Source organism: Aspergillus wentii (genome assembly GCF_001890725.1).
Source record: "Aspergillus wentii DTO 134E9 unplaced genomic scaffold ASPWEscaffold_3, whole genome shotgun sequence".
Classification (NCBI taxonomy): domain Eukaryota; kingdom Fungi; phylum Ascomycota; class Eurotiomycetes; order Eurotiales; family Aspergillaceae; genus Aspergillus; species Aspergillus wentii.
In genome coordinates, this window is record NW_024467834.1 from 624,046 (window position 1) to 645,427 (window position 21,382).

The 21,382-nt window shown below is 48.8% G+C and overlaps 11 protein-coding genes and 1 non-coding gene across 12 annotated transcripts; 6 read left to right on the forward strand and 6 right to left on the reverse strand.

Moving 5' to 3' along the window:
* Positions 1–116: 116 nt before the first annotated feature.
* On the forward strand, positions 117–2,647 carry ASPWEDRAFT_170047 (SulP family inorganic anion transporter; the record flags this gene model as incomplete). Its single annotated transcript, XM_040830558.1, has 4 exons — positions 117–583; positions 677–1,306; positions 1,364–1,883; positions 1,952–2,647. The coding sequence occupies 4 exons, from the start codon at positions 117–119 to the stop codon at positions 2,645–2,647; spliced, it is 2,313 nt and encodes a 770-aa protein (XP_040690208.1).
* A 574-nt stretch (positions 2,648–3,221) lies between these two features.
* On the reverse strand, positions 3,222–4,274 carry ASPWEDRAFT_25995 (uncharacterized protein; the record flags this gene model as incomplete). The annotated part of the gene is made up of 1 exon (XM_040832797.1): positions 3,222–4,274. One exon carries the CDS (start codon positions 4,272–4,274, stop codon positions 3,222–3,224), a length of 1,053 nt encoding a protein of 350 aa, XP_040690209.1.
* A 141-nt stretch (positions 4,275–4,415) lies between these two features.
* ASPWEDRAFT_38130 (F-box protein) lies at positions 4,416–6,155 on the reverse strand. The gene is made up of 3 exons (XM_040834833.1): positions 6,001–6,155; positions 5,415–5,927; positions 4,416–5,355 (listed from the first exon to the last, which is right to left on the reverse strand). Exons 1-3 carry the CDS (start codon positions 6,132–6,134, stop codon positions 4,731–4,733), a joined length of 1,272 nt encoding a protein of 423 aa, XP_040690210.1. The 5' UTR covers positions 6,135–6,155; the 3' UTR covers positions 4,416–4,730.
* A 608-nt stretch (positions 6,156–6,763) lies between these two features.
* ASPWEDRAFT_25997 (oxidoreductase, short chain dehydrogenase/reductase family superfamily) lies at positions 6,764–7,659 on the forward strand (the record flags this gene model as incomplete). The annotated part of the gene is made up of 3 exons (XM_040832798.1): positions 6,764–7,376; positions 7,442–7,538; positions 7,593–7,659. The coding sequence occupies 3 exons, from the start codon at positions 6,764–6,766 to the stop codon at positions 7,657–7,659; spliced, it is 777 nt and encodes a 258-aa protein (XP_040690211.1).
* Positions 7,660–7,782: 123 nt separating this feature from the next.
* On the forward strand, positions 7,783–8,309 carry ASPWEDRAFT_412029 (uncharacterized protein). Its single transcript, XM_040835497.1, has one exon. It carries the CDS (start codon positions 7,967–7,969, stop codon positions 8,228–8,230), a length of 264 nt encoding a protein of 87 aa, XP_040690212.1. The 5' UTR covers positions 7,783–7,966; the 3' UTR covers positions 8,231–8,309.
* ASPWEDRAFT_t108 lies at positions 8,050–8,120 on the reverse strand. Its single transcript has one exon. It is a non-coding gene; the product is annotated as a tRNA-Gly (tRNA).
* Positions 8,310–9,633: 1,324 nt separating the features above from the next.
* Positions 9,634–11,344, forward strand: ASPWEDRAFT_411430 (slipin family protein). The gene is made up of 4 exons (XM_040835484.1): positions 9,634–9,980; positions 10,049–10,166; positions 10,226–10,718; positions 10,784–11,344. The coding sequence occupies exons 1-4, from the start codon at positions 9,785–9,787 to the stop codon at positions 11,015–11,017; spliced, it is 1,041 nt and encodes a 346-aa protein (XP_040690213.1). The 5' UTR covers positions 9,634–9,784; the 3' UTR covers positions 11,018–11,344.
* Positions 11,345–11,670: 326 nt separating this feature from the next.
* On the forward strand, positions 11,671–12,744 carry ASPWEDRAFT_108170 (uncharacterized protein; the record flags this gene model as incomplete). Its single annotated transcript, XM_040827952.1, has 2 exons — positions 11,671–12,069; positions 12,127–12,744. 2 exons carry the CDS (start codon positions 11,671–11,673, stop codon positions 12,742–12,744), a joined length of 1,017 nt encoding a protein of 338 aa, XP_040690214.1.
* A 973-nt stretch (positions 12,745–13,717) lies between these two features.
* On the forward strand, positions 13,718–15,644 carry ASPWEDRAFT_170053 (glycosyltransferase domain-containing protein; the record flags this gene model as incomplete). Its single annotated transcript, XM_040830559.1, has 2 exons — positions 13,718–13,900; positions 14,022–15,644. The coding sequence occupies 2 exons, from the start codon at positions 13,718–13,720 to the stop codon at positions 15,642–15,644; spliced, it is 1,806 nt and encodes a 601-aa protein (XP_040690215.1).
* A 416-nt stretch (positions 15,645–16,060) lies between these two features.
* On the reverse strand, positions 16,061–17,411 carry ASPWEDRAFT_50009 (uncharacterized protein; the record flags this gene model as incomplete). Its single annotated transcript, XM_040837360.1, has 3 exons — positions 16,061–16,519; positions 16,563–16,822; positions 16,877–17,411. The coding sequence occupies 3 exons, from the start codon at positions 17,409–17,411 to the stop codon at positions 16,061–16,063; spliced, it is 1,254 nt and encodes a 417-aa protein (XP_040690216.1).
* A 476-nt stretch (positions 17,412–17,887) lies between these two features.
* On the reverse strand, positions 17,888–18,745 carry ASPWEDRAFT_170055 (uncharacterized protein; the record flags this gene model as incomplete). The annotated part of the gene is made up of 3 exons (XM_040830560.1): positions 17,888–18,421; positions 18,528–18,680; positions 18,740–18,745. The coding sequence occupies 3 exons, from the start codon at positions 18,743–18,745 to the stop codon at positions 17,888–17,890; spliced, it is 693 nt and encodes a 230-aa protein (XP_040690217.1).
* Positions 18,746–18,910: 165 nt separating this feature from the next.
* On the reverse strand, positions 18,911–21,277 carry nop58 (RNA-processing protein NOP58). The gene is made up of 3 exons (XM_040838382.1): positions 21,003–21,277; positions 20,699–20,859; positions 18,911–20,640 (listed from the first exon to the last, which is right to left on the reverse strand). The coding sequence occupies exons 1-3, from the start codon at positions 21,125–21,127 to the stop codon at positions 19,196–19,198; spliced, it is 1,731 nt and encodes a 576-aa protein (XP_040690218.1). The 5' UTR covers positions 21,128–21,277; the 3' UTR covers positions 18,911–19,195.
* Positions 21,278–21,382: the final 105 nt, after the last annotated feature.

Consider the following 21,382-nt stretch of genomic DNA (forward strand, 5'->3'; position numbering starts at 1 on the left):
TCATTCCTACAATTATTGTCTTCAATCCGCTCCCATAGCACCTATGGCGGTTTTCCGGTTATCTTTGGCCCTTGTATATCTTATTTGAGAGCCGTTTTTGGTATTCGTTTGGGAACATGTCGGGTGCCAATTCCCTAGCTGACGAGACGGGATCGCGTCCTTCTCTCCGAGATCGAATCCTCGGTGTCTTTCGTTCCTCATCTTCAACCAGCTTCTCGGGGTTTCCAGATAACATCCCCGTCGACGATGGGACACAGGACCTCGACCCGGGAGTAGGGAGTTTGTCTGGGGAGCCTGATGCAAGGACGCGACTCCTGGAGTCATACAACCGGCACGATCCTCTATGTGGACAGAGATCCTGTGACCACGGCACGTTTTCGCCACGACCTGAGGAGCATGAGAACTCGCCATGGGCTGTGAGGTTCATGCAGAAAAACGGCAATTATGGAAGGAACGACGAAGTCGCAGGCGACATGTCCAACAGCGCCCAGTTCTCACGCCCAACTTCCGCCCCAAGATCGGATACTATGCAGTCAATGGAGTCTTCCTTTTCGACACCATTCCCAAAGCACCGTAAAACATTGTATGTCCAGACCTCAAAAGGTCCCTTATCCTTTCACTAGAAGATCTCCTTTGCCGCCCGAAGTGGAAAACAGGCCATCTGACAATTGCCCAGATACATTTCGTATTACGTTCCGTTCTTCAATTGGATTACACAGTACCGCCTGTCCTACCTCCGGGGAGACTTGATAGCTGCATTGACAATTGCCTCGATTTATATCCCGATGGCGCTGTCATTATCAGAAAATCTTGCCCACGCCCCTGCCATTAATGGCCTCTATTCTTTCGTGATCTGTCCGTTTATCTATGCTATTCTGGGGAGCAGCACCCTACTGGTAGTTGGACCAGAAGCTGCTGGCTCTTTGCTGACTGGCACGGTTGTCAAGACGAGCGTCAACCAAGGAATCTCCGGAGAGGAGGACGAGGCTGCAAACGCCATGGTTGTGGGAGTAGCGACGGCCATGGCAGGCGCTATGGTTCTGGTTGCTGGCCTTACTCGATTAGGCTTTCTGGACAATGTCTTGAGTCGACCTTTCCTGAGAGGCTTCATCACCGCTATTGGCTTCGTGATCTTTGTGGACCAGCTCCTCCCAGAAGCTGGTCTAGCGCAACTAGCAGCTGAGGCCGGTGTGAGCCATGGGACCACTATAAACAAGATTGGTTTCTTTTTCAGGAACATCAAAAACGGCCATGGTCTCACTGCGGCAGTGTCCTTTGGCAGCTTCGCCATAATCATGGTGTTCAGGTACGTGATTTGCTCTTTTCCACAGCGATATCACATCTAATGGAGTGCGTCCTTTAGAATCATTAAGAAGAGCCTTGAGCCAAGAATACCACAAGTTGTCTATTTCCCCGACCGCTGCATTGTGGTCATCCTATCGGCGATCTTGACATGGAAGTTTGGTTGGGACCAACAAGGACTCGAAATCCTAGGAGCGACGAAAAACAACGGCAACGGGCTATTCGAGTTCAAATGGCCGTTCCAGTTCAGCCACATGAAACACGTACGCGCTGCAATGAGTACATCTTTTGTTATTGCAATTCTTGGTTTTTTCGAGTCTTCAGTGGCTGCCAAGGGTCTAGGCGAGGGCCGTCGTGACGGTGTAAAGGGCATGTCTGTCAGTGCCAACCGAGAGATGGTTGCTTTGGGTGTTTCCAATGTTGTTTGCGGATGTTTCATGGGTCTTCCTGCTTTTGGTGGGTATGGAAGGAGTAAGGTCAATGCTTCTACCGGAGCCCGTTCACCGATGAGCAGCATTTTATTGAGCATCATCACTTTGATCTGTATCATGGTGCTTTTGCCTTATCTGTATTATCTCCCGGTACGTCCAGTCTCGAACAATACCCTGGTTCCAGTTGGGGTCTCTCTCGCTGATCTTCTATTTTTCAGAAAGCGGTTCTTTCCTCGATGATTTCTGTCGTTGCCTTGACTCTTGTCGAAGAGTGCCCCCACGACGTGGCGTTCTTCATTCGTTTACGTGGATGGACAGAGCTGGCATTGATGCTCCTCATCTTCACTACGACAATTTTCTATTCTTTAGAAATGGGAATGGCGTTTGGTATTGGTCTTTCTGTTCTGATCCTCATCCGCCACTCCACAAAACCGCGAATCCAAATTCTGGGCAAGGTCGCCGGTACAGAAAATCGGTTTGACAATGCTGAGCTTCATCCGGAGAATGTGGAGTTGGTTGCAGGCGCGCTGATCGTCAAAATCCCTGAGCCTCTCACATTTGCCAACACTGGCGACCTCAAGAATCGTCTTCGCCGTTTGGAGCTTTATGGTTCCAGTCACATACACCCGTCCCACCCTCGAATGCGCTCGCCCGAGCATAACAAGAACATCATCTTCGATGTCCATGGTGTGCTCAGTATTGATGGCTCTGGAGCACAAGTTCTATACGAGATTGTCAAATCGTATACTGATAACGGTACGAGAGTTTTCTTCTGCCGTGTCCCCACCCGCAGCGTTTTCCGCAGGTTTGAGAGGAGCGGTATTGTCGACGAGAGTGGTGGAATGTCTCATTTTGTTCGTGGTGTCGATGAAGCCCTACGGCTGGCCGAGTCCGAGGAAACTCTAGAATTTTGATGATGATGATGACAACCAAGGAAACACTATTGTACACCAAGGGGGTTCATATACAATTCAGCATACATGAACGAATGTATGATTTATGCCCATTGAATGTCAATTCTCTGAGATATTTGTCCAAAAGCACATATTAGCGCTTTAGCCCAGTTGATGTATTTAGTTACGAACAACGAAAATCTGCTTTATTCTGCAATGTCCACCTGCACCTGCCCAACCCCAAGGCTCTGTGGCGAGTTCTTCGTAGATGATGATTTAACATCGTACACTCACAGTGGAACAAAAAACCTTGCATGGGCTTCCGAAAGCAAGGCGAGTGTCAGATCGATGATATTTATGGTGTTGATATCTACCAGTCGACTTCGAATGGTGTATATTAACCTGAAGAAGCTGAGAGGTATTCCAAGAATCGAAGCCAATTGGCCTAATCGTAACTCCCTAAGTTGAGATCGAGATTTTGAAATGGGTATCCTGCGAGGGACAGCCGCTGGTCTCCCCCGAGCTTTCGGTCTAGATGGTGATATAAAAACGGGCGTAGTAGAGGAAACATTTCCCTGTGGCTCCAACGGAGACTTCATGTGGCTTGACTTTCACCCGCAACAGCCCTCTGTATGACAGACTGAAGGAGAGCCTCACTCGCACGTAGCATGAGCTGACCCCTTTCACTCCGAGGTTCTTCATCGTTTTGTTTTTCGTTTGCGCTTTCAGCACGGCCTGGGGAACCGACAAGCTTCATTCGCCCTTCGCTACCCAGAACAAAACCCCCGCATGCGATTTTGGAAAGGCGCACGTGTTGTCTTGCCAGTTTATGGCTCTTAGAGGATGAGTCGCCCAGGTCTAATTTCATAGCTAGGTGTTTCTCTAGATAGGCAGAGAGACCTGTCAAGAAGGGGCTGTTGGCGGAGTTCGAAGTTGGATTGCCGCTATTGATGAAGCTCGTGCAGGAGCTGCGTGGAATATTGACGTTGAGTGTTCTCAGTTGAGGTGCAACAGATGGCGAGAATGAAAGAGTAAGCTGCATTTCTTTAATCACATCTTCTAGGATGGACCGCTGGGAGGTATTCGACGTGAACACGTTAAGATAGACCTCTAGTCCGGTGCTCATGAAGCTGGACGGTAGACGCAAGAGCGAGCAGTAACTGTCAAAGTTCGTAGACAAGAAAGAAGTAAACGTTTGACGGAGCGCATTTGGAAGCCGTGTCATGAGCAATGGGAGAAAGGTTGAGTCTTTCTCATGCGTGCGGGAGTCATCTGGCCCCGCCAGCAAAGCGGCTTTGTAGGTGATGTTCTCGTATTCCAGCACCACTAGAATTCCAAAAGCATTCTCGTACGAGTCCGAATTGGCTTGCTCATCATCAAGTTGAGACCATCTTGCTAACATTTCCCAGGTGCATTCCTTGAGAGCGCCAGTCTTTGACAAGGAGGCATCTTCATCCGCGGCGCCTACCCCGGCTTGAAGCCCAGCAAGTACATCTCCGGTGAGTTGATCTCGCAATCGCGTTGCGTAAGTCTTTAGAGCGACCGGATTACCTAGGAGGGTTTGAAATTCCTTCCCATGATGCAAAGGAGAAAGACGGTGTACCGTCCATGAAGTGTTCATCAACTGTCGAGGGCTTGCTTGCGCCATTGCGGGACTCTATTATTTGGAGATAGAAATTAAGATTGCAATAGCTTCAAGGTTACATATCGAGCCTGATGCAGCTCTCTCCAGGTAAATTAATCAAGCCAGTACCGATAATTCTGGAAATGCGATGCAGTTATGCATGTAGTTGGACTTGAGTTGGACTGGGAGACGCGACGCCATCGCGCAAACATGGCAAACAAAGCATTTCCCAAAAGGGGACTATATAGGGCTTAGGGTTGCGTAGCTTATTCGACTACATGTATTGACATCTTACTTGCTTGCCCATAAATTTGTTTGCTAACCCCAAAATATCCTTCAATAACTTGAAATAGAAATGTCTATAACAACTGTGATTCCTCCAATGATGTACCCGTCCCATGATATATGCCCCGAACAAGAGAACGCCGTGCACCGAGATTTTCCCGCCTGAAAACGATCAAATAAACAATAAGTAGAAGATCATGCTGGCCATCCTATATGTTGACGGCATTCTGAACACCCAAATATCACGGGTATATCATTCCACACTAATATCTTCTCCGGGTCATGTGGGAAGGCTTTCCTCTGGAACAGCTCCAACATGGCAACATCAAACCAAATATCTCGAATTGAAGAGTGCATATTCCTGGTGGATCCGCTTCCAAAAACCAATGTATTCATATCATCCTTTTCGTTCAACGTTATGTCATTCTGAAAGTTGTACATGAAATCCTTGCGCTGCATTCGCCGACCGCCACCATCACCAATCTCGGCGGAGAAGAATTCCACCACCCGTACAAACGGCGAAACGGTGAGCAGAGAGCCGATGAAGCTGTCGTCTAGTTCCCCGGGCTCACCAGGCGGTACGGTATTTCGTAGATAGGAAACAAGGAGGTCCATGCAGTGATGTGTAGAAATGAGGGTAGACGTGTCTGTAAAAGGAGGTGATTGCAGAATTCTAAGTTGCAGTTCTCGGTACATTGAATTGCGTGCTTCCGGAGATATAGGGAGCGAAATTCGTCCAGCCTCGAAATCGTGCAGAAGAGTGTTCGTCTGCTCTCGTCTAGCTAGAGAGTATGTTTCAAGGAAATAGAGGGCGTAATACCTATAATGAGAAGAGATACATTAGACAATTTCCGGAGAGATCACCGAATCAACACTTACATGTGAGGTATGAGGTTGAACCAGAGGCTTGCCACCCCTCGCTGGACAAGAGCTTGTCGCTCGTTCTTTGACGGGAACATGTTTTTCATGAATACAGGCTCGCTGTTCGTGAATCGATCCATGATTCTGCCGGCGATATAATAGCAAAGCCTCGAGCAGAGCTTCTGCCGGCGTCGCAAGCTGTGCACATATCTAAATGTGTATAGGTGACCACCTTTGGCGCTCTTTGCGGGTGGGAAAAGGTCCGACAGGAGTACTACATCGTCCTCGGGGTTTCGCGTATATGATCGCTCGCTGTCAATTGGTGATGGAAGTGTTCCATGTCGACGTTGGCGGAGATATTCCCGAGATATTGATGGTTCATGGTATTTGAGGAGTTGTTGAAATGATCGGCAAACGAGTCTCAAGGGTAGCAGATCCTTGACACCACAATGGGCGAATATTTTTATTTGGATTTCGACAGGTAGCAGGTCCCAGGGCGAAGAAGTTGGTACAGGATTGAATTTATCTGCTCTGGAGATGAATTGAGCGATTAGTAGCGATGAACAATGCAATCTGCTGTCGCAAGGAGCATAACAAAGCTTACACCGAAGTTGATGACGATGCAAATGCACCGTGCTTGGACGGTTGGCCCTTCTTGGCGTTTGATTTCTTGCCTCTATCAAGGAGAGAACGGGCCTTTTTTGCTTGCACTAATATCTGAAAAATTGATGGAGTCATTATTGAACCCCAGGAAGCAGAAGGAGGCCAGCTCCAGATTCGAGATCAGCACTGGAGAAGCTGTCATTATGTATTTCGCGCCCTCTCCGCCTCCGATATTGGGAAAGAGGGGAAGGGAGATGACTAATTTGTTGCTATAAAAAGAACTTACGGGCTTTTGAGACACCCAGGACGGATTGCAGATGCAAAGCCCCAATCGATGAGACTTGCAGTGAGGACAGAATACGAAAAGCTCGAAGCGAAGCGCCTGGGAATGCGATGGCAAGACTGGGAATCGAGAATCGAGAATCAGACTACAGCGAGCCTCGATGATGATAGTGACGTCAGGGTAAAGCACATTACCCCTGCAGCATGGCGTACGCAGGGGGTGAATATTGCTGGGAAGCATTAGATCGAGTGGATTTTTATTCTTGATTGCAATCTCTCTCATCAAGTGAAATCGCCGGAGTGACCTGGCTCTTTTCATACCTGCAACTATGCACAACTTACATGACCTACGTCATTTAGCTGCTGGCATTGCGTCAAGTCCTATAAGGACATGGGTGTTAAAGCCGCTTAAGCCCACCTGAAATGCAGTATCTTGAGTATCAGGGCCGGGGAATACCCGTTCATCCAATAATTAACATAAAATGAATAGCAACATCCTCATCGTGGGCGCTACCAGAGGGCTTGGAGCCTCTTTGAGAAAACTATACGCCTCAAAGCCATCAACTGCAAACACATACGCAACTGCGCGATCAAGCTCTCCCCCAGAAAATAGCACAGAGCCTCGTGTATCCTGGATCACGGATATTGACCTCTCCCAGCCTGATGTTGGCCAGAAGCTCGTTTGGCAGCTCCCTCAATCGACGAAGATATCAACAGCTATAATTACAGCGGGATATTTCGGGTTCGAAACATTCGATGACCCCAATTGGGAGAAGGAAGTCAGAATGTATACTACTTCAGCCATTGGACCGGTCTTTGTTGTGCAGAACCTTGTTAAGGCAGGTCTATTGGGCGAGGGAAGCAAAGTTATCCTCGTTAGTAGTGAGAGTGGAAGTATAACTCTTCGACACGAGAAAGAAGGCGGCGGTAACTATGGCCACCATGCTAGCAAGGCGGCTCTGAACATGGTTGGAAAGTTACTTTCTTTGGATCTCAAGGAGAAGGGGATCGCTGTGGGTTTGGTGCACCCGGGATTCATGCGCACGGAAATGACCAAAAGTGTCGGCTTCGACAAATTCTGGGATGCTGGCGGAGGTGAGCTTGTGCATTCGATTACCTCTGCTTGATGAAAGCCAAGTAGCTAATGAGTCTTTACACAGCTGTTACCCCGGACCAAGCAGCCGAGTCGCTTTCCTCGTTTGTTGAGGGGTTTGGGCTAGACAGGACAGGGGAATATTGGGCACCACGAGGCCCTGGGTATGTTCCTTTTCTTATACCAGAGCATTTTGGACTGATAACAAATCTCGACAGAGACATTGGAACTGCAGAGGCTACATTGGGGAGAGATCTTCCAACACCGCTGCAATTGCCGTGGTAAAGGGATTGGAACGCTGGGTGGAATACCTGACCTTTAGGTAATTCAATCCAACGCCATGGTATACAGCAAACATGAATGTAACCGTGCGATATGAAAGGTTACATCTCTGGTCAAGATAAATTAGGTTCCTCAAGAGTATTAGTTTTTACTAATAAATGGGGCGAGGATATAAAAATGAACGTTACGATCTAGCATGCCATTGCTACAGTTCAAGCTAGCATTCCAGTCAAAGTTGGAGACAGATAGCAGAGATAGGATAACCCCAAAGATGAAGTATGAACTACGTAATGTTCTTCTAAACTACTAAATGTTAAGGTATACAAAGCGAAAAGCAAGACCAAAAAGAAGACCTTGCTTGATACATACCAAAAAAAAAAAAGCAAAAAGAAATGCATCATCCGTGAATCGAACACGGGCCTCATCGATGGCAACGATGAATTCTACCACTAGACCAATGATGCTGTTCTTGTTAAAGAGTCAATCATCTTTTTGCTTTATGTGGGGAAAAAGAAGGGAAAAAAAGAGTGCAGAATTTGTCTGCGACGGCCCGAGAAACCACGCTATCACCTAATTGGGTAAGGCGATCATTACGGAGTTGCCCAATTCGGATCCCGGTTCTCCTGTTCACAGTTCATTCTTATCCGTCCTCATTCTTCTGAATGTTAATTCCACCTCTATAGTATGTCCATCTGATGATCCGGTATTGTCTATCAAGGCCAAGGGCGGGATTTATTTCTCCTGGTAAATTGATTTGATCCGTTTCATTTGTGCATACTCTAGAATCACGCTAGTCAGCCTCGCACTCTTTATCGCGAGGTACTCGTAGATAACCATGGGGCATCAGTAGAGTTTTACTTCGTTTAACTAGACAACACCACCTAGCACTGCCCCTTTGCGCCCGATATTTAGGATAAACACATCCCGAAGCGGTGTGTTTTGTCTTAGAAGTGTTTCCATTCTCGGAGCCGGGCTTGTCCTGGTGAAAGGATTCGATGTCAAGATGAGCCTCATGGCTTAGAACCAAATAAATCCTTCTGACAATGGAGCAGTGGTGGGTAGGAAACCATGTCCGCGTCCGCATCATGATTATGTGCGATTGAATCCAACGCGGATGATCTTACTATTGCTGTATCTTCTGAGCCTCATGCTATGTCGAGGCAGTTGGATGCTGTGATCTGTATGGCTGTTAGGCGTATTTCAGTGATCTCACATTAATTCAGCTTGAAGATGGAGGCATTGGTCAGCCAAGGTCTTCCTGCTTGATAACTTGACATCTTCATCTTAGTGATCTTATGATCGTCAAGGGTCATCTTTGAGGAGTAATGGCCGCCAGAAGACATCTGGAAGCCCACACGTTCACGTGGGCAGTATCATGACGTCGTCCAAGGGCGGGAAAGCGCATGGCTGCTGGGCAACAACACACGCTTGGAATGGATGGGCGCTGGATGAAAGAAAGACATTATTAGCTCGAGCTGGTGGAACAGACGGAGTTTATCGAAGGTTCGAACGCATTGGGCGAAGCGGATACCTGCGAACTTGGGATGATTCTTTCCTTTCAGAGATACTATTCATCGCAGTTGGACCCTGAAATAATCGAAAACCAGACCATCATTAGCATCATCGCCATCGAGATCCATGGAACATTACCAATCTGTTGGTTAATTAGCTCGTATAATCATGGACAGAGACCAATTGCCAACGGAAGGAAGCTCTGCTCAGCCTTGGGAGTTGGCACCGGTTTGGGGCGGAGCAACCAGCGAGCAGCCTTAACACCCTGGGGTCCACTGCGGAGCTTTGCTGGTGTGCCCATCATCTCCATGTAGTACATCCTTCGTCTTTCGAGGGCAGCCGTTGTTTTTATTTAATCCCCGCCCTTGTCCTCGTGTCTGACCCTTTCCTATTTTCCTTTTATTTTATGCATCATTATTATCTCTTCAGTAACGTTGCAGCAAGGATTCCAGTTCATCACACTTTGACTAGTTATCCCGTCTCCTTTGATCAACATCCCTGTGAAAAGCCGCCCCCATCTTATCCTTTAATCTCCTTGTCCGACTCTGACATACCATATTAAACCCATCTGGCCCCCATCTAATCTGCCATTTACCTTGCATCGTTATCTACCAATATGTCTTCTCCCGACGCGGCTGATATTAACGGTAAAGCGCCAGCTCAGAGTCCTGCTGCCGCCAACCGCCCACGAGGTGGTCAAGTGGTAAATGTGCAACCTGCACGCCTGGCCGACTTGCAGCCTCGTTACGCCCAGCAGATTAACCATGAAGACGCGAACAATACCGCAGCGCACAGCTGGTATGGCTCGCTGAGTATGTTTACCCCTCTTCCTTCGCTAAGTCTGGGCGCTATACCTCAGGTTACTAATTTCCTACCATAGTTCATGGTCTGGGTGAATGTATTGGATTCTGTGGAGCCATTCCCTGCTGCTTCTGTTGCCCGAACCCATTCAAGCCGGTCGCTCAAGGTGAAGTCGGTCTCGTTTCGAAGTTCGGACGGTATGTGATCGCCCGACTTATCTCCAGTTTAATGACATGTGTTCTGACTTGAATCCCAGATTCGAGCGCTCGGTGGATCCCGGTCTGGTCAAGGTGAACCCGCTCAGTGAGGAGCTACGCACGGTGGATGTCAAGATCCAGATCGTCGAGGTTCCTCGCCAGGTTTGCATGACCAAGGACAATGTCACTCTCAACCTGACATCAGTCATCTACTACCAAGTCACCTCTCCCCACAAGGCTGCGTTCGGTATTTCCAACATCCGACAAGCGCTGGTAGAGCGTACTCAGACAACCCTGCGCCATGTGATCGGAGCGAGAGTCTTGCAGGATGTCATTGAACGTCGCGAGGAGATTGCCCAGTCGACATCTGAGATTATCGAAGAGGTCGCACACGGATGGGGTGTTCTGGTGGAGTCGATGCTCATCAAGGATATCATCTTCAGCGATGACTTGCAAGACTCACTTTCCATGGCTGCGCAGTCCAAGCGTATTGGTGAGAGCAAGGTTATTGCTGCTCGCGCCGAGGTCGAGTCAGCCAAATTGATGCGTCAGGTACGTTGCATTTTCCCATCCCATATTCAAATCCATGAATGTGCACTAACAGGTGTGTCCTTTAGGCCGCTGATATTCTCTCCTCTGCTCCTGCTATGCAAATCCGGTACCTCGAGGCCATGCAGTCCATGGCCAAGACTGCCAACAGCAAGGTCATCTTCTTGCCTGCTATGAACCAGACTGTGCAGCAACAATTGAACACCGCAGACAATGCCGGGGAAGGACCAAGCAGATACGCATCCCAGGCCGACGACGGCTTCCAGCAAGCCATGAACGCTCGAGTTGTTGAGAACATCTAAAGCTGTGCGCTTTGACGGCGATCTGATTTTGCATGAGGATATGGTAATGCTTTATAACCCTTAATGTGTCATTTATACCTTTTTTTGGGACCGATGATTTGAGTCCATGGTGATTCTTGATTATGTCCTTTTGATATCCCCCCCTTTTTTTATGGTTGAATATTGGCTCTTGTCTCTTGATGGGACTTGGGCCAGTGATTTACTTGACGATACCCACATTCGTTCATGTTATTTGGTTGGCCGATGTTTGGATTGATGAGATACGGGACTCGTTCTTCTTTTGTATTTTGTCTATAATTTAGCACTTGCCTGTTGCAACCTGAAGTACTATTGTTATTTATCAGATTCCTCCATATTTATATATAAAATAGCCCCAGGATTTCTAGTTGTGGCTCTTTTGTCTATAGATAGATTGATATTGCCGAAAAGCGGTGAGAAAATGTAGGCGCATGTGTACTGATTATCGTGGAGTCTCCAGGCTGGCTATTAGAACACAAGACCAGAAACTGGATTATCAGACCCTAATTTTCCGCTGCTAATAATCGGGACACTACTGGTTATTCTCTCCGAGAAGCCCTTGCAATAAGTGTTTATAACAGGGCGACACAACCCCTCAATGCCTCCGAGAAGGAGCTCCCATTCAATTCAATAATATGGCTTCATCGCAACCCCCCAGCTCAGCTCGCGCTGTAGCAGCCAAAACATCCAATTCAACCTCCCTCGAGACACAGCCCAACTTCACCGACCCATCCTTCGACCCTGCCGACTTCCTCAACGATACCCTCCCACCACTGACGCTGGCGTCATCGCAGCCCAACGCCTCTCGAAGCCCCGGCTCCATCCCCCTCTCCGAACTCTCGACACAAGTCCAATCGCTCCTCTCTCAGGTCAACGCTCAGAATGTCCGATTATCCAACAATCTTACCCAGCTCACCGATGAAATCCTACGAAGTGGCGGGCGGCTGGCGTATGAGGTTGAGGTGCTGCGCGGGGAAACGGTCGGGCTGTCGGATACGTTGACAGAGGTGTTGCGTGATGATATTACAAAGTTTGTTCCGGATGGGCTGGATACCACAGCGGAAAAAGGGGGTAAAGATGACGAAACGGAGGGGGATGGGGATGTCATTCCGAGCTCATTGGATGCAGACGTTGCTGTTGATGCTGCTGCTGCCGCCCCTACGATTAAAGATCCTGAGTACATTACGAAGTTACGCACGTTGAATCAGGTGCGGGCGCGTTTGGAGGAAGTCGTGCAGACTTTTGGGGAGGCGATGGAATGGCCTCTTCCGCCATCTGAGACTTCCTTGACGTCGTCGTTTATCTCGGTTTCGGGCCCGGAGGCCGGCCCGGATAGTCACAGTCGCGAGGAGAAGGGACAGGAGATTATGAAGAAGCTGCGAGCAGAGGTGGCGGCGCTTCTGGATAGTAATGGCGGTGGGCTGGAGGGAGTGGAAGCAGCTGCCCGTCGAGTGGAGGCTGTACGAGTGTTGGCGACGGTGTGGAAGGGATCCGCGGAGGAGAAAGCACGGAATAGGTTCGTGGATAGTCTGGGGAAGATGGTTGAAGACCGTCGCAGAACGCTGGAAAACCAGGCGGACCAACAATCTCAGCAACGGTCGTCGTCGTCGAGCAGAAGACCGGCTCACCAGCGTCAAGAAAGTGAGGGGCCTGGAGGTGGTCTGTTTCGCAATCTACAGCGCTTACGGGAGGAAATCTACCTGGAGTGATTATCTAGCATGCATGGCGTACATAATTGATGATATGGACGTATATAAGAATGAACACACCCGATTACCTGATTGCATCTTCATCTAGATAATGCAACTAGACTAATTTCTCCGACATCCACCCACGTTGCTACTGCAAGTCACGATGCGAAACCACCAGCCAAGGCTGGGGCAGACGCAGCGCAGTGACGTGGGACACCCATGGATGACGCGGCCAGAAGTGCAACAAGTCTGGATATTGACGGACTGACTGACGCTGCATCATGAAAAGGCATTATCCATGTGGAAGGCTGCTTCATTACTATATCTTGATCTTCAGTGACAGATTGACGGCATGACGCTCAGGGCAGGGAATTCGTGCCTGTGCCGTCCGGCAAATAAAATAAAATATCAAATTGGTCGCACACGGAAAGTCAACCGGCGATCTGCAAGTCGCAACTTGAACTGAAGAACAGACATTCTGACCATCTGTACTCTTTTTTTCTTGCTCCTCTTCTTCCCCACTGTCGACGTATATCATCGCCTGCTTCGGGTTTCACCACCACCGGTCAGTGCCTTGGATGCAACGTGCGCATTCCAAATTCTCCATCGTGACCAGACCTGACGAAACTAAGACTTTCAGCTAAACTACGGTACTATTCGTGACGTCTCCACCACCATCGTCAATAATAATAATAATAGTACTACTGTCTTCACCAGACGTCTTGAGAAATTAAATCCTACCATGCCTTGCTACGACCGTGACTCCTAATTCTCTCTTCCCCCGATACCACCCTACTCCATTGGCTCGAATATCTCGCAGGAATGTTCATCGCGCATGATCGAAGCTCCCAGTGGCTGATACCAATCTCATTTTCCTATCGGTGGGACTAAGATCTGATCGTCGTCCTCCGCCCTTACTGAAGAATTCAAGGAATTCTGCAGAGAAGGAATTCCAGGAACGCCCATACATCGTTTCGCGCAGGCTTGCAAGATGGCTACCCTGGGTGCTCCGGGCCCTATGGTCGATCACCACCATTCCTTACAGTCGATGGTGACGACGCTCTGGCGCCAGGTCAACTACCATCGTCCACGGACTCGCATAGCGAAAGCTCTCTCCGTTACGGTCGCAATCTGTTTGTTTCTTATACTTTTCTCCTCGCGGTCTTCAGGTCCGGTGAGTTTGGTTCCCCTCCCCCGCCCCCTCATTCGCCTCTTATGGAGAGAGGGGGCTTCAGGAGTCCCGGCGCAAAGGGAAGAAAAGGCCGTGTTGACTGACAGACTATCTTGCTTCTCAGACTGTCAATTACTATACCAAGTTCCCATCTCATTATCCGACCAAGGAACGCTCCGAAGACGCCTTGATCCTTTCCGATGAAGCGATAGCCCTCAACAATGGCACTCTCCCCAGCAGTATACAGAAGACAACTTCATCCTTTCACCTCGTCCTCCCCGCGAGGCGCACAAGCCCCGCACTCTGCCGGACGGTGACCTCTGCGATGATTATGGATTTCCCGCCACCGACATTGATCAACTATGGCAAAAAGCCCGGCCGGGATTCCACGGATTATGATGACATGGCCGAGATGGTGACGGGTGTTTACGAGTATCTCAAGAATACCCCACATATAAAGGACGAGGATCTCGCTCTTGTCGCTGATGGACTCGACTTCTTCTTTCAGCTGCCCGCTGAAGTGTTGGTAAAACGGTTCCAGAACCTTTTGCGAGAAAACAACTTGAAGTTGCAGAAGAAGTATGGCTTTGCGACAGTGGAAAATACGTCTGACAAAGGAGGGAAGCCGGAAATCGTCCAAAAGTACATGCAGCGGGTTCTGTTTGGCGCAGGAAAGGCATGCTTCCCGAATATGGAAAGGGATGTCGGCTGTGTTACAGTGCCGCAGTCGAGTCTTCCTCCGGACGTCTACGGGTGGAAAACCGACATCCATCCGGATGGAGTTTTTTTAAATCGGCCCCGGTGGCTGACTCCTGGCGCCGTTATTGGTCAAGTTGGCGATCTGAAGCTAATCTATGCTGAGATCTTGCACTCAATCAAGCAGCGCCGGAATAGAAATGGTGACCACCTCGCTTTGACGCAGATATTTGGTCGCCAGGAATATGTGCGTGAGCTAGAAAGACAGAGAACTTCCAATCGGGCCAAAGAATGGCTGTATAGCCAGATTGGCATCTCCGATGCTACCAATATTACAGACGCTTATACTCCATATCTTGAAACTGGACGACGATACGAATTTGGAATTGGTGTCGATTACGAATCTCGCATTTTTTTCAATTCGGAAAGCTCTCATTGGGATGTTGAGTGGTTCAGATACAACAATATCAATAGAACATCAGAAATTCAAGGGCAATTCGGCATCCCACGAGAAAGGCGCCTTTTGCTTCCAACAGATCTGGAAGCCGAGAATCTCGAAAGCCCTTTTACCCAGCGGAGACTTGCCAAGGAAGAAATGACCAACCTTCCTTACAATGAAACGCTTGATGATCTTCCAAATTCCAAAAAGACTTCGTGGCACAACATCCGATTGATGACCAATGTCCACTCAACGACCGTGCCCGCAATGCTGCACATGGAAGATGATGATTATCTACGAGATTCCTGGTGGGAGCAGATGTGGTTCTACCCATGGGCTCGTGCTCTTCTCCGCAAATACATGCGGTCACCGCGTGGCTTAGCCGTCGCCCAGTCAGCCCTGCGTGGGGGACAAGACTGGTGGGACATGCGCGGTGGCAGAGGAGGCGTCTGGACAGATAGAGGGGAATGGATTGACTATGGTGAAATGTGCGGTGGTTACGCACGAGACATCTTCAATGATGGTTTTGGGCCCTGGGGTAAAGAAAACGGAGAAGACGACGAGGAACCCGTCTACAACCAATTCGGGAACCTGGTCAAGGGCCACGAATAATGAATATTGGAAACTGATTCAGAGAAGGATGAGAAATCATCTTGGTTACACCTCTCTCTCTTTACTTACTTGGGATATCCCAACCCAGTGCCCCTTTTTTTATCCCTCCCTGCATATATTCCTTTCCAGCTGGCTTTGTCTTGGGACATACATGATACAGCACTTGGGCTATACAAAACAACAGCGTGAAGCAGCCATCTATCCCTTTCCTGCATATACACAATCTGCGCGGTGTTGGGTGTCAGACTTGTTTTTTTATATATTTTTATTTCCCCTGATGTAACTTGGTGTGTTTCTCAGGACCGCGGCGCAATTTGCTTTTTTTTTTTTTTTTTTTTTTCTTTCTATTTCTTGTAACTTTACTCTCGGGTTCTTTCCGAATCCCGGTATGATACCCGAATGAATCAAGACATGGACTATGTACCCAGGCTGAACCATTTATGCCCCTGTACCTCCTTTGCCGATAACCGTTCCTCTTGTTTAAACCGGAATAACCGCCTCAAAAGATCACTAAAGAGCTTCACTTCCTCTGGCGAGATCTCCCGTTTCACATATTCAAGTTTGCCCGGAGTCGGCCAAGCCTCATACCTGAATCCCGTTTCAATTCGAGCTTCAACCCCCTCGGGCTTGTTTGAGTTGGGGTCTAATTCTATCGCACGCCCTTCAGAATCCGGCTCATCTTTGAAACACTTCCGGCGGAATTCCCAGCTCGTTGACCACCATGGCTCTGGCAGAATTCCAAAGAATATAACCATCAGATAAAGATATTCATCAGGGTCATCGTCGAACATGTTAAATAGCTTCCTTCCAGTTCGAATGCTGAATAGTGTGCATGCAAGCGCCCATAGGTCACTTCCAGGGCTGGGTTTTTTCCCCTAGTAAAAGCTCAGGCGAGCAGTAACTTAATGGAGTTCCCACTTCACCTGGTGGATCTGATTCTGATATATTGAAAGATTCGCCAAAATCAATGATGTATATCTTATCGCTTAAAAACTGAAGGTCTATATTCCGGAACTTGATAGGAACAACAAGGTATTTCGGTGCTGTTTCTGGTGGTGTCTCTCCGGACTTAGTAGTGACTTTAAATGTCTTTGGTGTGCCTAATATCTTAAGCACTTCTTCTTCAGAGAGGCTGTTAAGACCAGTTACCCGGAGAAGTACATTTTTTGGTGTCATATCTAGAATAGGTAGGTTAGATGCTGAATATTTAGTATATCTATAGGTAGATTAACCTCCATGACAGATGCCATGATCATGTAATGCAGTCAAGGCCTTAACAGTTTGAAAAGCAATCCTCCGCAGTGTCCTATCATGATCTGTAAATACATGCTCAATAGCAGAAACTGCTGGCCCAGCAAGAGGGTAGACAAAACACCAGTGCTCTCCATTTGGACCCGTAATTTTGAACTGATCCAGTGGCAGGCATATTGAATCATTATCAATCTTTAACTGGGCCACCTTATTGACCTTTAGTTCATGGCAGTTATCGTCAGAGTACTCAGCCATGATGATTTTGAGCGCCACATATGTAGGAATTGGGCCCAGAATCTGACGACACAGCCAAACATTTGCGGTGCCTCCACTGCCGAGTTTATGAATGACTTTATATTTTCTCTGCTCTCCAAATCGATCGCCCAGGTGGACTGGATGGTGGCCGCCGGGTTCATATTCGTATACGTTCTCTAAACCCCTTGGGAAACCGTGGAGTCGTAAATTGAGTCCAGGGTGTAGAGAGGGTGAGGCCTGAACGTTTTCTTGTTTTGACATGGCTGATGGTTTGTCGTGAGATCTGTTGAAGATGATGACCCAAGGCTGACGAGCATCCGCATGAGGGGCAGAACCTAGAGCTGCTTGATTATCTAACAGGTGATCCGGTCAACTAGTCGCTTGGATGGTGTTTTCAGTGACTAGTAAGACAGCATGGCATGCGACATGGGAGATTGGCGATGGTATAAACTCATCAACACAACGGAAGATAATAAATACTACTACGGGGATTCGCATCCAAGGGCGAACCTTGCCATAACACTCAAAGTCTTTGACTTTGATACCCAAAAAGGATACCATGCACTGTACGAAGATGCAAATTATATACAATAGGGAACAGTTAACAAAACCAAACCCTCCATAACCAATGCATTTACCAAGAAATAAACAACGAAGAGAAAAGAAACTCCATACCCCTCCCAAATCCCAATATCACGAATAGTATATAAGAAAAACATAGCAAGAGGAAAAAGAATTTATTCCCCAGCAGCCCCCTTCGACCCCAACGTCTCCCGAATAATCGCCAAAACCTGCGCGACATCTTCATTCCCCAATCTCTCCTCTCGCTCCTCGATAACAGTATCCAGCAAAGCCAAAGCACCATAATCCTCCTCTGAGAGTTCCCCCTCACCAACTTCACCACCCTCTTCACCTCCAGCTTCAGCCTGCGCAGCTTCTTCCCCAGTACCCTCCTCACCACCGTCGACATCCATGCCCTCCTCGCCGTTTGCTTCCGCGGGCGGATTCAGACCAACACCCAGGTTAACAATCATGAGGACCTCGCCCTTTGTTAGCCCGAATGGTTTGAGACGGGCGACGAGATCGCGCAGGGCAATGTCCATTGGTGTGGGGGTGTTCGGTTGGCGGGGTGGGAGGACCTGAGGGGCGGTTGTGGATGATGATGTTGACTGTGCTTGTTGCTGTTGCAGTTGGAGGGCTTGGGGGTCACCGTGCACGTAGCGGGGGTAATCTAGGATGTGAGGAGCGAGACGGGAGACATAGTTGTGTATCTGGGGTTTGGCAATGTTAGTCGTTTTGATTTCAATTGGGGTCCTCCATATCCAATTGAAGTGGAGGGGAGGAAATAAGGTATTTTGAGGGGTTGTAATATCTCACCTCCTTAACGACGGTGTTATGATCTCGTAAATCAGGACTAGGAACCCAGTTCCTGGAATTCGGAGGCGCATTGGGAGGCCGTCGTGGTGGGTTGGCTGTTATATGTGCCAGGACCTCGACGTTGGTGAGCACTGCTGTCTGGGGGTCTATGATCTGTGATTTTCGCGTGGTTAGTGTCTTTCTGCATGATATGTAGGAGTTTATGAGCGTACCCTCATTGTGCTTTATGGTATTGTGTTAATGATATGTCTTGAAAGAGATCGAAGCAAAGGGAAAAAGTGGTGATGCTGCGGGGCGGAGGGGACGAAAAATGCCCTTGTGCCGGCAGAAAATGAAGGCGGCGGTTGGCGTATGTACAATGATGAAGTCTGGACTTCTTGATCAGGCAATTTTATAGAACTTCCAAGAGTGCTTGCTGTATTTGAAGTACTAGCCATCCTAGTTATGCTGTTGGCTACAGAGGAAAATTGAATATGAACATATTATTGCTAAACACTGTACTGCCTTATACCAACAAGCACCTCTGCGCCATGGATAGACGAGTAAATCTCATCTTTTAAATGCCACCCAAACATGCACTCTGAAGCGAAAATAAGAAAAAAATTCAACCCACAAAAGTATGATATCATACATAATTGAAGCAATTCATGAAGCAAACTTTTGAACATCTACTCATCGCTCTTCTTCTTCTTCTTCTTCTTGTCGGTTGCGTCCTCGTCCGACCTCTTGCGCTTCTTGTCATCGCCCTTGGAAGACTTCTTCTCTTCCTTCTTGGCCTTCTTCAGGTCCTTCTTGCTGACAGAAGAGGGGTTACCCTCAGCGTCAAATGTGATTTCACCTCGCTCAAGCTTGCGCTGGTATCGCTTAACGCTGAGGCCAGCCTTCTCTGCGAGCTTCTCAATGTCGGAGTCCTTGCTCTTCTTGGACTTCTTCTTCTTGCTCGACTCATCTTCGGACGAGTCTTCATCGTCGTCGGAGTCAGCGTCGGCCATCTCCTCATCCTGAACCTCCTCGATCAACTTCTTGTCCTTCTTGCTCTTCTTGGCAGATGCAGGCTCTTCCTCAGCAACGGCATCGGCATCGGCGTTGTATTGTCTAGCCTCGTTCATTTCAAACTTGCCGGGCTGGCCGTTGGGTGCAATGGCGACACCGCGGGGCTTGAGGGGCTTGCCCTCCATACCAGCCAACTTCCGCTCAAGGTTGTATCTAGCCTCGGTACCCAGAGCAGCCTTGTCCTCCTCCGTAGCATCGTCGTCCCACTCAGCGAGGGCATCCACACGGAGACCAAGGGAAGCCTTGGCAGCCAAAATTCTTGCCATCTTACCCTTGTTCTTGCCAGTGGCCTGACCAATCAGGGAGGCGTGGTAGATAAGACCGTACTTGGGAGTGTCGTGCTTGGTCTTCAATGCACGGAACAGAGCCTTCTCGGCTCCGAGAATCTGAATGGTACTGGCGGGGCTCTTGGACAGGTTGGTCAAGCTTCCGGCGTGAGCGATGAGACGAGCGCCAACAAGGTCGCCAACCAGGGCAGTCAGGTTAGGCGCAATAGCGTTCATACGGGAGGTCAAGTAACCGGCGAGCTGCTGACGGTACTCGGCGAAACCAACAACCTGCTCGGCCAGAGCTTGGATGTTCTCCAAATCCTCTTCACTGATCTCGGTACCCATGGATCGGTCAGCGGCGGCCTTGACAACGCCCTCGAGCTCCTCGGGGAGGATCTCAGCAAGATCCGAAGTTTCCCAGTTGGATCGCATGCCCATCTTCAGGACAAGTCTGGCGTAGGCGATGTTGTCGTTAAGGATCTTGGCCAATTCGGGGAAGTGCCATCCGTACCATTCCTTCACACGCATGGCATAGGTGTTCAGCTCCTTATCCAAGTCATCAAGAAGACCAATGGCCTGGACAATCATAGTGTCAATCTTGTCGGGGGAGAACTTGAGCTTGTGTCTGGCGAGGGAGTGAGACAGACCCAGAGACATGGTAGACATGTCCTGGGGAAGGAGACCAGGAATCAATGTGGGCAGATGTTCGCGGATCGCACGGTAGACGTCTGCGGTGGTCGAGTCGGCAATACATTGCACGTCGAGGCCAGGAAGCTTGCCAATGGCATTTCCTTTACAATTTCAGGTCAGCAAAAAATACTTTTCAAGAGCGAATGCACCGTCACATACCGAGCTTGGGGTCGGCAACAGCCAAAGAAACCTTCTTCTCATCCTTGATCTCGTCGAGAAGACCGGCCAGGCGAGGAGTGACCTTTCCTTCAACGAGCGAAGCAACTTCTTCCAAAGCTGTAGCAGCGCTGTCGAACTTCTGGAAACTCTTCAATTTCAACCTAGGTATAAAGTTAGAACGTGGTTCATGAGTTAAAAAATTTTTTGGTTTCGACGCGCTCGATGCAAGATCTAGAAAAATCTAACCGAGACTGGTCCTTCCATTTTTTTCTGGCAAGAAAATTCACAAAAGAGAATGACTTACAGATTCGAGACACCCTCAGCAGTGGAAGCCTCAGTAGTCAGGTCATCTCTCTTGAGGAGCTTCTTGTCCTTCGCTTTAAGCAGGGCATATCCCGCGCTGGTTTCGGTAAGAATAAAAAGCGTCATGGTGGGCGGCCGCGACTCTCAGCTGCTTCAATATTAATTGATGGACAGCGAGGAGGAGAAAAGAAGGAGAAAGGCCGAAGTGCGTCAACGACCGTGGGCGAAACCTCCGTGGGCGAGCTGGTGTCGAGGTTTTTTTTTTCTCTGTCGGCGGGAATTTTTGCAGCAGACTAGGACGAGAAAGTGAAAAAAAGCGTGCGCCGCCATCTGAGTGGCTGGTGCTGCGGCGGTGCGGCTTACGTAACGCTTGGCCGCGAA

Coding starts and splice junctions, on each gene's coding strand:
- ASPWEDRAFT_38130 (XM_040834833.1), bottom strand. CDS start 6,134: ATGACTCCATCAATTTTTCAGATATTAGTGCAAGCAAAAAAGGCCCGT. Junction 5,928..6,000: donor GCATCGTCATCAACTTCGGT/GTAAGCTTTGTT, acceptor ATTCATCTCCAG/AGCAGATAAATTCAATCCTG. Junction 5,356..5,414: donor TTCAACCTCATACCTCACAT/GTAAGTGTTGAT, acceptor TTCTCATTATAG/GTATTACGCCCTCTATTTCC.
- ASPWEDRAFT_412029 (XM_040835497.1), top strand. CDS start 7,967: ATGTTAAGGTATACAAAGCGAAAAGCAAGACCAAAAAGAAGACCTTGC.
- ASPWEDRAFT_411430 (XM_040835484.1), top strand. CDS start 9,785: ATGTCTTCTCCCGACGCGGCTGATATTAACGGTAAAGCGCCAGCTCAG. Junction 10,167..10,225: donor CTCGTTTCGAAGTTCGGACG/GTATGTGATCGC, acceptor CTTGAATCCCAG/ATTCGAGCGCTCGGTGGATC. Junction 10,719..10,783: donor CAGCCAAATTGATGCGTCAG/GTACGTTGCATT, acceptor TGTGTCCTTTAG/GCCGCTGATATTCTCTCCTC.
- nop58 (XM_040838382.1), bottom strand. CDS start 21,127: ATGACGCTTTTTATTCTTACCGAAACCAGCGCGGGATATGCCCTGCTT. Junction 20,860..21,002: donor GCTGAGGGTGTCTCGAATCT/GTAAGTCATTCT, acceptor CTTTATACCTAG/GTTGAAATTGAAGAGTTTCC. Junction 20,641..20,698: donor TGTTGCCGACCCCAAGCTCG/GTATGTGACGGT, acceptor GAAATTGTAAAG/GAAATGCCATTGGCAAGCTT.